The sequence below is a fragment of the Lutjanus erythropterus genome, chromosome 4 (genome assembly GCF_056507025.1).
Source record: "Lutjanus erythropterus isolate fLutEry1 chromosome 4, fLutEry1.hap2, whole genome shotgun sequence".
Taxonomy (NCBI): Eukaryota; Metazoa; Chordata; class Actinopteri; order Lutjaniformes; family Lutjanidae; genus Lutjanus; species Lutjanus erythropterus.
In genome coordinates, this window is record NC_139320.1 from 10,846,192 (window position 1) to 10,860,295 (window position 14,104).

General features: G+C 40.1%; 1 protein-coding gene across 1 annotated transcript; it reads left to right on the forward strand.

Moving 5' to 3' along the window:
* Positions 1 to 244: 244 nt before the first annotated feature.
* Positions 245 to 12,136, forward strand: LOC146328101 (uncharacterized). Its single transcript, XM_084716344.1, has 5 exons — positions 245 to 3,216; positions 5,008 to 5,241; positions 6,838 to 6,994; positions 9,336 to 9,465; positions 11,374 to 12,136. Exons 1-5 carry the CDS (start codon positions 248 to 250, stop codon positions 11,559 to 11,561), a joined length of 3,678 nt encoding a protein of 1,225 aa, XP_084572470.1. The 5' UTR covers positions 245 to 247; the 3' UTR covers positions 11,562 to 12,136.
* Positions 12,137 to 14,104: the final 1,968 nt, after the last annotated feature.

A 14,104-nucleotide genomic window follows, 5' to 3' on the forward strand; every position in this document is an offset into this window, starting at 1 on the left:
TATCACACAAATTGTTGAAATGAAAAATAAACCATTTTCCTACAAAGTGACAAGCAATCACAGACCGCCACACTCAACTCTGAGCCCGAAACTATCAAGAATGACATCTTTTCCCAGAGAGCCAGTCACACAGATTAAACCTCATCCGTCTACCCACAGAAGGGCTATGCTTACAAAGCATGGAGATACGACATCTTTACTTACTACAGAAAGTACTCAGAAAGTTGTCGATGCTACATTTTCTGTGATGGGCATCCCAAAAAAAGTCCCAAAACTCTCTGAAACATTCGGAATTAGCACTTCAAAACTTGGTGAAGCATTGAAGCCAACAATTTCCCCGCACAGCAGTGCAACTAAATCAGCACACTCTGACATAAACCGTATCAGTAATATGTTGCCAGTCACCACTCCGAGATTGACAATCACAGCTGGGTTCCTGGGAGCTCAGCCCCACTTTACAGTAAACACTTCTACTCTCAGTGCATCAATTATTTATAACAGCACAGATTATCGACATGAATTCAGGACAGTTCCAAAGGAAAATTCCCCTCCAACAACAGCGAATAAGAGAGAGAAAGAGGAACACCTTGCATCTGCACATATGTTTGAATCCAGTGTCAAGGACCCCTTAACCTCTAACATGATTGAAGAAATGAATATATCTACTGCAGTGGAACCTGCTCAGCACCAGCAGACATTTAATGACTCATACACCAGGCCACCCACAACTGCAGCCCTGTCATTTGAAGCCCACATCTCAATAGGCCAGTCGCAGCATCAGAGAGTGCAACCTGCCTCTCAGATAAGCCAGTTGTTGTTGTTGTCGTTGTCCTCCTCCTCATCATCTTTTGACATGACTTCAAGCCGGCCATGCTCATTTAAACTGTCAGAGCAGACAGCCCGTTCAGATGCTTTGCTTGCGCGTGTTGATGATAACGAGCAGAGATCCATGCAGACCTTAATGGCATCAATGAGCCCCGAAGCAAGGACCGATCAATTTCCTCTCAGCGGCGTGTCACCACTGCTAAATCTCGTGACGTTTGGGGGTGACAGTTTACCTGGCACCTACACTCTGACAGCCTTAGAAAAGGAAATATTGAGAGCCAACTCTGAAACTGAAAATGCAAATAATGGAGGAGGACGTGATGAGTCCCTGGTAGGGACTGCTGTTAAGACAAATCAAACTGAGATTGACAGTCTACAAAGGATGGTGACCTTTGCAATAAAAGATGTAGTCACAAAGCAAGTGGCACAAAACAGGGATGAAAAGAACAATTCCTCTATTATAGCAGAAACAATCGGCAGGAGTAAACATCATGCCAGTAACACAGATGACCTGCTCAACATAGATGGCAATGACAGGACAACAACAATTAAAGCTACCCTTGAGAATAATCGTCTCTCCCAGGCAGAGGGTTATAATGAAACAAGTGCTAGGCCCATCATGTTTGCAATTCAGACCACCCACAACATTAAGCAGGCAATAGATGAGGATTTTGTTACACCTGTGCTTGACACAAATGATCGACCTGGCACCACTGCATCTGTTGAGTCATATAGTCTGCCTGAAGCACCCCAAATGCAGACTAACAATGTGACTAACAATGCTTTTTCTGATATGGAGCGTCATGTAGCAAAAACAGCAGAAAGGAAACATGATCTCTCCACACCACGAGGCACTGTGGGTGAAAATACACAAATTAAATTCAGAAATGACCCTAAGGTTCCCAGTATTTCCACGCAGCAGATTGCTGACCATATATTGAATGTTAGCTCTGATTTTCAGATTAACACCTCTAAAACATATGGTTTTGTGTCTCTGGCACCAACTGTTAGCACAAGTAGTCTTATTGTGTCAAGAAAAACTCCTGTGCTGACCACTAGTGAGAATGTGCAAGTTGTTTTTGAAAAGTCACCTCAGGGTGCACATGCTGAGCTTATGGTTGAGCCTTTCTCACTGAGAGAGCCTCCCGCAACTCCCGCAACTCCCACAACTGGCAAACTCCCCCCTGCTGAGAAAAGAGAAAACACAACAGAAACACAGAGAGCAGAGAAGCCTGAGCATGAAATTTCTGTCCAGGCTATCGAACAAAGCCAGCATCTCACCCCACCTGGTGTGATTGTGACAACACGGTCTGTCAGTGACCCTGGGCAGGTCGTCCAGACAGATTTGTTAAACGCTGCCCACGGTGCTGGAGAAGCACATGACACTGCACCCACTGTGGTAATGGAATATTCATCATTTAAAGACATCAAAACAACTCTGACAACAAGCAGTGCTTTTGAAACCAAACATTCTAGACATGAGAGGACCCCCACAGTGCATACACTCAACAGAGAAGGCCAACATAAGATGCATGCATTATCTGAAAAGACCTCAATAAGTCAAGTGATACTTGGAGCTCTGACTGATTCTGTACCACCTGCAGCGATCTTGCCCATAGCGATTATTAATAAAACCAGCTGTAGGACAATTGGCTGTGCTAAGTCAGGTAAGACTAGTGAAACAACAATTGGAGCAGGTGAGATTGATCATACTGCCCCAGAGAAAATGCATAAAACAAAGACAGGAAACACAGGAAAAGATCATTTTAATGCAGCACACACTCCTGACACAAAACCAGAAATTGGCAACTGTAGCACGGACTGTCCTGTGCCTGGAAAGGCTACACCACAGGCCACAACCATTGACTCTGCAGTGCTTTCAGCAGCCACCAGTAAATCTGATCATGACCACACCACTGTTGATGAGACAGTGACAAAAGATGCCAGGAGTGTGACCTATGAAACCTCAACAAAAACATGGAGAGCACTTGTTGAAAGTGATCATTTGCAGACACGTGGGACACTTGAGCTGCCTCAGTTTGTAGAGAAAACAGCACAAAGACAATCTCACACAGAGACCTCTGAAACCCAGGAGGCTATTGCAACAGGGGTCACTTTATCTGAACCTGAAGCAAATACAGCGCAGACCACTGTAAAGACTACTGAGCAGACACCGTTCACTGAAAGGAAACCCAAAACACAATTAAGTAGAGGGTCAGCCAAAGCTGAGATATTTGAAGCACAAAATGCCACCAGGTCAGCTCGTGCTGTGTCTACAGAAGAGGCGGCAGTACGAGAGTCTGGGCGCAGGCTGTTATTGCCGGAGCCAGAGTCTGAATCAGAGCTGAGGCTGAAACACAGGAGGACCTCACCTCATCTGTATCTCTCTGGGTAATCTAATTGTGTGCTTCATTATTCTAGCATTATCTATTAATCATGTGTTAACAAATTAAAGAAGCATACTGGTTATTCTCCATGAGTTATGCTATTAAGGAGATAATCCATCACAGTGAACTGCTTTATTTTCCCCCTAAATTAATATTGTCACATGTTAATGCAGTTATGAGCAGGTACAGGTCTGAAAAGGCTTCATTGTGATGTATTTAGGTCACTTCTAAATCCAATATTTGAGAGTCTTCTGCTTTAAAGCATTGCAGTTATAAGATATGATGTTGGAGGATCAAACCAAGAGAACAGACAATAATCAAACATGCATGTGACCTTGGCAACCCCTTTAAGCTACGTATTCTTGGGTAGATAGTCTTTCCTGAAAAAGAGTGTTTCTGGGGAACTGGCCTCACTGGACAAAAGCTCAACTTAATAACTTTATTTGCTGATGTGGAAGGAACTGGATTGTTTTTTTTATCCAGATAATATTTCTGGTTTCCCTTCTGATGCTCTCTTCCTGCTCAGCTTTAACTCTCGGTCATTTAATCCCAGAGCTTTCCTGATAGACAGATTGTGTAAGCTTTATTACTTCAACTGACTACATTTACCATCAGCTAACGAGCTGATGGTAAATGTAGTCAGTTGTAGTAATAAATTCCTTAGTATGTGCCACATTGACCAAGAAAGCTTAGCAGTGCCCACATGTACCAGGATGCATTGCATAAAAGCTTCTAATGCCCATGCCCATGTTGCCATGTGTCACCACCCTAGCCTATACCTATTTCTTTGTTGTCCAAAACATAGCATTACTTGACAAAAATGTTCATCCAGTATGCCCCCGAGCTACCCAGAGGTGGAGACTAGAAATCCTGACCGAAAGAGCCAATGGTTCTTCCTGAACACCAACTTCACCAACGTGACAAGATTTTGCAGCAAGAACTCAGCTTTCCTGGCCAATATAACACACAATGTGGAATTTATTGCATTAATATTTACCATCAACAGTGATCCACATAATCTAGTCACATAAAAAGTGGTGAATTTTCCCTCTAACTTATCACACAGTGCCATCACTCATCAGGTCATTTTTTCCCCTTTATCCAGAGCATTGGTTTACAACCAAAACCAATGACCCAATCAGCTTCAGGTGTACTTATGTAGAGTGCTAATTAGCAAATGTTAGCATGATAACATGCTAAACAAAGATGGCGAACATTGTAAATATTAAACCTACTAAACTCAGCGTGTTGCAATTGTCATCATGAGCATGCTGATGCTAGAATTTAGCTCAAAGCACCAATGAGCACATGTCCATATGTCTGCTGCTAGGTGTGACTGTAGACTGTAGAGTCTTGTTTACATAGAATAGGATACTGTTTGACAGCTGATCTGAATTTTCAGATGCCAGAGCATCCATAAATGCACCCACACTCAGTCGGAGGGGATTTTTTTTCAAAAAACAGCACCTGCTCAAGTTTGACAAAAGATACAAGCAGAGAAATCATTCACTGTGATGGATTACATATCTCAAGCAAGTCTCAGCTCTCTAAAGTTGATGTTCATAGTACAGCAAAATAGATGGAAACAAATTTCTGCCTGGAAGGTAAGAAATCAATCTTTTAAAACTTGCTAAAGCATATACTTCAAGCCATGTTCTGCAGTAATATAATAATGTGATTTGTAATGTACTTTATGGCCTCAATCTACTGTCTTAGTATTTTATTAGGTAAATGCACAAACAGTACACACCATTGTTTCCTTTTGCAAATATCAATCATGTTAATGTGTTGCCAGTGTAACAGAAGTTTCAGATGACCTGTGTGGCAGTGGGAACTACACAGCGGAGATGAGTTTGAACCTGGGGAGAGGTGTAGAGCCCGGTGATGCTGTGCCGGCCATGGGGAACCTCAGAGTGGTTATTAACCTAAAGACAAACAACAGTCGAATAAACCTTGAGGTCACCTCCTGTTGTCTGTCCCCCACCATCCAGCCTGACATTACCAACTCCACCTGCTGCCTTTTCTCCAGGTACACAGAAAAAGGCTCAAATAGGGTGACTGAGAAGAGATTTTGTTCAAGGCAAAAGGGCTTAAATCAGTCAGAATAACATAAGGACACATAGCTCCACCAGTCTGTTTTCCTGTAGTACAAAAACTAAACATAGACAAGCAAGGTCAGCAAATATACACAGTGGGAAATTTACAGTACATTTACTGATGCATGTGCAGCCATCTGGACTGCATTTTAGTTTTTTGGCACCTAATATGGTAGAAATTACACTGAGGTTTTCAAAATAAATTGTTAAAACTTGACTTTACAGAAATATTACAGAAATGCATCCATAAATAATGCATCATTTCAACCTCTGTAACAGCCTTAACAAAACCTTGCCAGGCTTACAAATGTGTGTACCAGAGAAGCAGCGTTACTATCATTTATATCAATCCAGGGAGTTGCAGCCAGGTCCATTTTTAAGAGCTGAATATTCTCTCTGCTCAGTAACAACGGAACGCTATAGACTGATGGTGTTATCTCTGTGAGGCAGCATCGCTCAGATAGACAGAAATTCAGTGTACTCCTGCACACTTCAAGAGGCAGCAGTATAACCACCTCTAAAATGTGTCAAAATATGAATAGGCTGGCTGTTGACTTTTAATGTGCACCTGAACAGAACACTTGTAACAAGTCCGTAAAGCTGGGACAAATATTTTTAATATGTGTCTCTTCAAGGTGGAATAAAGGAAACGGTAAAATATTCAGTGTCAGCCAGAAATCATTCTGAGCCAAACATCAGCAAACTGGAAACATATTACAGAAACTCCCTAACTTGCAGATCCTAGATAATTGGTAACCAATATAATTGGGGGGTTGGATCTGATTTAGGAGAAAAAGTCATATCCGTCATAAATCAATGTTTGTATCCTTGCTTAAGATAGGAGAAGTGTAGACTATTTTACAAGCATTGTAACTTCTTAAAACCTTCCTAACTTTGGGATAACCATTAAGCCATCCCAATTTTCATTATTCCATCTGTAGCTAACTTACTAGCTGGCGAATGGTAGCTAACAGTATTTTTGCTAATAGTAGCTAACAGATTGAAGAAAACGTAGGAAAACATTCAATGTCATTCTGAAATCATTACTAGCCAAATGTAAATGTACTGAGGCTGTATTACAGAACCTTCCTTACTTGCAGAGCCTATATGGGTAACCATGGTAACTGAGGTTAGGACCCAAAAAAACAAATTAGTTTGAACTTAAGACTTCTGTAATGTCCCCCAGCAAATAAATTTTAGACAATAGTGCTAACTTATTAACATCATGTACCATGAGTATCAGTACTAATCTGCCAGCTACATAAATGAAAGCTGTCTTTTACCAAACATGATTTCTTTTCTATAAAACTTTCACTGAATTCAGCGTTTAATAGTGATTGCTAGCTGGTTTGAGCTTTTTTGTTTTCCTGTTTGTTGATCTGTAAAGCTGGATTGGTTTTACAGCTGTAAAGAGACTTAACGTGTAGGATATTCTAAATTTTATAATTTTTGCTTAAACGTTTTACTGTTTCTTTCAAGGGAAAATTACTCTGCTAAGGTTGTACTGTGTTTTTGTGTTGTTGCCTCAGGTTAGCAGCAGAGCCAGCGGGGATCACGCTGCTGCCCAGTGCCCTGTCAAGCAGTGCCAGCTTCACCATCAGTCTCTTTCAAATGATTAATTACTCAGTAGTGTACCTTCACTGTGATCTCAGTGTCTGCCTGAGGAACCGCTCTGACTGTGAAAGGGTAAGACTGCAGTGTGGGTGCACAGAGTGTAAGAGGATGAGAGAATGAGCAGTGGGTGAGAGTGATTTAAATTTAGTGACACAGGGTGTGACACTGTGAAAACAGGGAGACAGATGAGGAGCAAACAGGCTGATGTAAAAGGGCTGGGGAGATGAGCAAGACTGGAGACCAAGGTGAGTGAGGAACTGGAGAAAAGGTGAGAAGAGGTAAATGAATATATGGCCATATATGGTAGAAAAACTGGGAGGAATGGCATGACTGCCGGATAAATGATTTTCCTATATTAAAGGTAAAAAAGGAGAGGGTACAGCTTGATAGGTACAGGAACTGCCTTTTAAATGTGAAAAGAATGAGATGCTCTGACTAAGACTGAGGCCGACAGCCAACGACACGCAGCCTAAAGCATCTGTCATGTCATTATGTGCTCTGAAGGTCAGATAAGGTCTTTGTGAAGTTTCAGAATAACACTTGCAGAGCAGCCAAGGACATTGATCCCAACTGCTGTCTCCTGCTGCTGAATGAGGCCCCTGGTTTAATGGGGAAAACTGAATCATCTGACAAGTACACATTAGAGGGCAGAGGTGAAACAGAGGATAATCTCTGGAGACTCATTCTGATGTCTGCCTTTGTAAAGCACTTCTGCAGCTCTCTGATGCTGTTTTTTAGAGTCTCAGTAAAACAATTGGTACACAAAAATGTGAGAAGTTACTAAGGAAAAGGTGGGGAACCATGTAATAATTGAATCAATCATTAATAAGTAGTTGCTAGTAGATAATTATGAGTTAATAGAGAACAGACTTCCCCTTCATGATAATTAAAAATGTAAGGAAGACTCTATATTAATTAATCATTTGGTAATGATTAATTCCTGAAGTACAGTAGCCTGTAACAGTTACCACTATCAACTCATCACCAATTGTTCCTGATTAACTGCAGATCAGCCACAGAGCAACACATATCTCATCCATTACTAATTACTTAATTATTACTTACTCTTTTTCATTTAGTTTCTGTCAAGTCTGAATGAAGCTGACAATGATGCAAAAGGAGCCTGGTGAGTTTGGCAAGAGCAATAAAACAGCTGTTTCTATTAAAAAAAAAAATGTTACTCTTGAAGATAAGGTCTCTCACTGTCGTGATCTTTTCCATAATGTTGTCAGACACTAACAATAACAATCTCAGCCTGTCAGTGGCAAAAACAAACACACAAACAAGCAAATAGCAAGCATTATGTGGTCCTAGTTAGCATTATTGCTGGCAGAAAAACTTCTGCCTGCCTCGGAGCTTTCAACTGAATCTTTCGTTGACTATTGTCAATAGCCAAAATGGTTTTATGTGTACAGTTTTAACACTTACAGTAGGTTGTGACTGGAGGATGAGACCACACAGTGTGAGCACATAAATCGTGAGCTTTAGCTGTACATTACCTATACAGGAGGAGTTAGAATTAAACAAAGCATTTCAAAAATCGTACAGTGCATGCTGAGCTTACATAGTCCCTCATTACTTGATGATTGCGCTACCATTACTCAGAGTGATTCAGGAGCTACTTGTTAACAATTAATTAATTATTAGATGGTTCCTGTTCCTTCGAAACTTCTCACATTTTGTACACCGTATTGCAAAGTTTTACAGAGACACTAGAAACACTATCAGAGAGCTGTAGAAGTGCTTTACAAAGGCAGACATCAGAATGAGTCTCCAGGGTTTATCCTCTGTTTCACCTCTGCCCTCTAATGTGTACTTCTCAGATGATTCAGTTTTTCACATTAAACCAGGGGCCTCATTCCTGCAACAACACATTTAAAATGCATTACTCTATCAAGACTACTATACGTGTATACACAGAGTATAAACTTTCATGTTTTCTGCATAATTCACAACTTTCTTTGTGTGAATCTATTTATCTTATCCCCTTTGTTTTCTAGAAATTGAGTTTCTCTCTTGGCTCTACAAATTTTCCTGGAGCATTTCATTTACATAAGAGCTATACATTATATCTCAACTCTCTTGTCTGAACAGCTAGTACTCAGAGAGAGCTGCTTGGATTTAAAGAAAGAGAGCTGTTTTCAAACTAAAACCCTTTTTCCGGCTCTCTGAGATAGATGTTTCTGCTCCTGCCCTTTTATCCAAATAAAAAACAACACAAAGGAGAAGGGGTTTTAGACATATTTATCAGGGAAGTGCACTTTTATTATTTCAATTACTATTTCTGTGCATTGCTCCTGCTGTTTTTGATGATAAACAGGAACACTATCCTTCTTCCAAAAAGTTAATTACCTGTGAGCTCCTTTATCATTTTTCATACTCACATGCTACATATTCCCCTTGCCTTTTATAGCAGTGCCTTCAGCAGAGGAGTGCATTTCCCTTAGAGGGTCCAGATGCTGTTGTCACCAATCTCAGGAATCGCATATCCTTTGGTCCCATGTTGAAAGAAGTGAAGAATTCCACTTTCCCAGAGGAGATAGGTAATCATTAGCTGTGCCTTAAAACAAAAACGATCAATCTGAGATAATAGAGCACATATGGGAGATGCTGCATGACAGGAAATAAGAGATGACCATGCCATTTATCTATAGCATGTGAGGTGGAGAGCGATATTATTAAGTGGCTCGCTGTGTGCAAATATGTTGGTCTTCACTCTACAATTAACATGAAAATGGATACGTGAGCCCATATTTGCTCTTCATCTGATTGCCTCTGTACCTTGGGCTCTAGACGTTGTACTCTTTCTAATAAAGAAAAAAAATGTTGGCAGTCCTTGTGCAACAGAAAAAAGCTCCACATTATCAAAGACATTTGTAATTGACCCTTTATGAAGCTCTGTGTTCCTTACACCCCATTTACACCTGGTATTAAAATGTGATGTATATCTAGATAAGTTATCCAGATGTGGAAAATCATACGTTAATGCAAGGTGTAAAGACAACATGATCGAAGATGGGGCCTCTATTCAAGCCTATGAAATCTTAATCTTGAAGTCTTATTTGAGAATAAAATTAATATTCAGTGAAATATTTTAAGCATTGCAAATATGAAAATGCAAGCTTTCAAAGTATTTTGTCCCAAATTACATCTTATTTTTTTGCCCAACAAAATAAAAATGGCAAAATAGTAATTAAATAAGTATTTTGAATACTGAATCATTGCCTGTCTCTATTTGTGACAGCCATACTCTGTACCTTGGGTGCCAGATGTACTCTTTAACCCTAGAACACTAACGTTAAAATTAGTAACACTATCACTAACGACGGGTATATTTTACCCGAAATAATATACCCAATAAAAAATATTTCTCACCAAAATACATTAAAGTACAACAATACATGGCAAATTGAAGCACTTTTCTTCTATTTTCCATAATACAACATCTCACAAACCAAAAAAAAGGTATCATGGGGGGACCCTATAAAAAGGCTCAAAAATTAGCGAAAAATTAGGGTCTCGTTAACAAAGAATTCCTCAAAAAAAATATAATGGAACTGGGAACTTGCTCTTCTGTTAATCCATTCCTGGGACATGTGAGCCTTGTCTGGTGAAGGCACAGTCTCCCTGCATCACTGACAACTGTGGAAGAGATGATCAAATAAATGCATTTTTTGAGTGGGGAAAAATGAGCAGCTGACTATGAATTATTTTTGAACATATGAATTTCATTTGAAATGACCATAAAGTAATATTTATTCATAACCATTACACTAAATAAGGGTTACACACAAATTCCAGGACCACGTCAACTTACCTTGTGCCTTACATACAGTCGGTGCAGGTGCCTAGCTAACGACTGCTAATGTAAGTGAACATTAGCTACTTACTTACTTGTTGGCATGCCAAAGTCACCAAGTCTGTGACAGGACTGTGACAGGACAGCTGTGTGTGATATGGGGCAAAAATGTGGCAGACCTGAATGTTGTTATCATCTGATTTTATACACAAACACTAATGTCGGGTAAAATCCACCCGAAAAATATTTTACTCTCAATCACTAACGTTGGGTGAAAATCACCCGAACAAGTGCCTGCTGAATAAACCGTGGATGGGAGCAGGGAAACATGCCTACCTTTTATGACGTCAGTGAGCAGGCTGAAGCTACCCAAGAACCCATGCAACTCAGACCGCAGCATCATAATGAAAATCATGTGACTCTAATCGTGTGGGTGAAAATCACCCGACGTTAGTGTTCTAGGGTTAAGAATGTAATAAAGAAAAATATTATTAATTTTCTATAGTGTTGTGAAACAGAAAGAAGCTCCATATTTATATTTTAGTCAAAGCAGGGTGGTGGAGGATGGAAAACAGTTTTTTCTCCATTAAGGCAAACAAATCACTACTGTGATTGTGCCTCTTGACAGATTATTTCTCTGTTTGATTTGCAGACCCAGCAGAGCTGGACCTGGTGCTGGTGATCGTCAGCCTGGTGGTCGGCTCCTCCCTTATCACAGTGACGCTGCTGCTGGTGTGGCTGGCCTACCGTCGCCGGGCGATCTGGCTGCTCCACTCGGCAGCTCCACCACGAGCTTGCTGTGGCTGTCTGCGCCCAGGAGGTGACTTGATCCTACCGTGACCAAGGAAGGACCACTGCCAATTACACTGATCACGTCCTCACCAAAATAGCTGCCGACAATTACATTAGTCAACAGACAGTGGAGCAGTCAATCATATTAACCGTAGAGCAGAGGTGGCCGGTCGTTATCAGCCGGTATAGACCAGACTAGACGATGAGGAGCAATCCAATTCACACCTCCTTTCATAGGTGACACAGCTGTTGGAGTCAAATTTCACACTTAACCAAGAGCAGTCTATTATCATTCACTGGAAATAAACACCACCCCAAATAGAAAAGCAGCTCTGAGCCCTATATTTTCCCTCAGTGGCAACAATCAATACTCTTTCAATCCCACTATGAGATTGATAGCTCGTTAATACTGATTTTATGTAATGCATGCATTCGTGACTTGACAGTTATATTGAGCTTCTGTGACAGAAAAAATTCACCAGATTGGGTTAGGAAAACTCAAGTAATTTATGATGGCAAAAAAACATAAAACAACCCTCTGAAATGTTGTTTTTCCTTTTAAATGTCCAATCAAAGTGACTTGCATCAATATGTTGTAGGATGTTATAGCAATATTTAATCATTATCTTTCATTTAATAATTGAATAAATATAAATATATAGCAGCTTCTCTACAGAGAGTCAATTTTTTTGCACTAGTCTTGATCTGTCTGTCAGGATGAATTCTTGATGATTGCTGACTTTTACTTCAATTCATTCTCTGAATCTCTGACCTGAATACTTAATCATTCAAATAAAATAATATACTGTATAATGGAAAATCTGTCTTTTTCTAGCATTGTTTCTCACATCATATTCATTCATTTTCAAGTTGAAGTGAAATACCATTATTTACTTATAGCACTGTGATCCAGAACTTCTTCCCTCACTATGTTCTGTGTGTAGGTGCACAGCGTTGCAGAGAGCTGAACACACTTCCAACAAAGATTGAAGGCAGCATTTGGCCTTTGGTGTTTTCACTGGTGGCAATTATGAAAATGTGAAAACAGTATTGGACAGCAAGTTCAGTGATTGTAATAACAAATCAGAAAATGATAAACAAGAGTTAATCTGGAGGCATTGTCAAAATGAATTGTAAGAAGGAAACTGTATTGACATAAATGACTAATGGCACCAGTTTACTTGATCAGAACTGCTTGTCAGATGCTCATATGGCTCTGGAAACCACACCATCCAGATGAAATATTTCTGCGGCTTTCCAAAACTTACAATCACACCCACTTCACACAGTGACTGGGCAGGTGTGCAGAGGTGATTAGTTAAACTCTCTTTTTTCTGTCTATTTTTTGTCACCTGTTAAAAAGAAGAAGAATCACAAGGATGGATGAATGTGACAAGGATCGAGCACATGCTAAAAAGATTAAGAGACTTAATGAAGAGCAACATCTTTCTGAAAGTAAGATGTATGTGGCCAGCGGCCAGAAAATTTCCTTTATTTTCAAGTCCCAGTGCTGACAGTTATGATTAAGGCTAATCACTCTGTGTTTTAGTGCGGCTCTATGAAACAGCAGTACATGTTTGCTGTGGTAGTTTGAAGAAAGTAGTTATTTTTTAACAAAGCTAGACCCTAACTTGGGGGGTGGGGGGGCTCTGGGTTGCTTGTATTTCTTTAAACCAATCACAGTCATCATGGGCAGCTCTAAGCCCAGCATGCAGCAATGGTGCCCTTAAAAAATAGTGGCAGAGGAAGGGGAATCTAGGATTATACCAAAAGCCTACTTCCTGTGAGTCAGACTAGTGAAAGATCAACATTAAGTACCTTTAGGAAGTACAACACATTAAACAATATTGTCCTGTCATGTCAGCAACTGGATCAAAAGGATGGACTGCAGACTGGAGAGGATGGAGGGCTTTCATCATTGGCAGGACCTCGGGGAATACAAAGGCCTAAGTAAGTAAGTAAGCTACTTCCTGTGAGTCAGACTAATGAAAGATAAACATTAAGTAACTACAGGAAGTACAACACATTAAACATTCCAGTCCAGGCAAGTAAAAGTAAATATCAAAATACATTACATCGACATTTAGCCCATTAATAACTAAACGTGCCTATAGAAACACAACCTACAGATAATACAAAGAGATTTGGGAGCGACTAAAAGACGCCTTTCAATACTGACTTGATCACAGATCTGACAAAAGGTCCAAGTGAGTGACTCCTTAAAAACTTGGTATTTTGGTCCCTTAAGTCCTGCATGTGTTTTGTGTCTGATGAGGGCTTTAGTTGGCTCTCATTGGGTCGTCTTGTCAGTTTTTGAATAAACAAGCAAAACAGTAACCAAAAAAGCTTACCTGAATTAAATGTTTGCCTTAAATATGATTATTTACATACAAGACAGCTCAAGCCTCATTTTTTATTTATGTTTTTAATTTTTACTCCTTGTGCTGCTGCGTGGCTGCACCTGCGACTTCCCCGCAGATTTTCAAATAACTTTTACTTGACTGTAGATGAATTCTAAAAGTGACCATCAAGACTGGAAAATCTAACTGAAGTGGCAAGATGGACTAAATTATGTCCAACAACAAAAATAT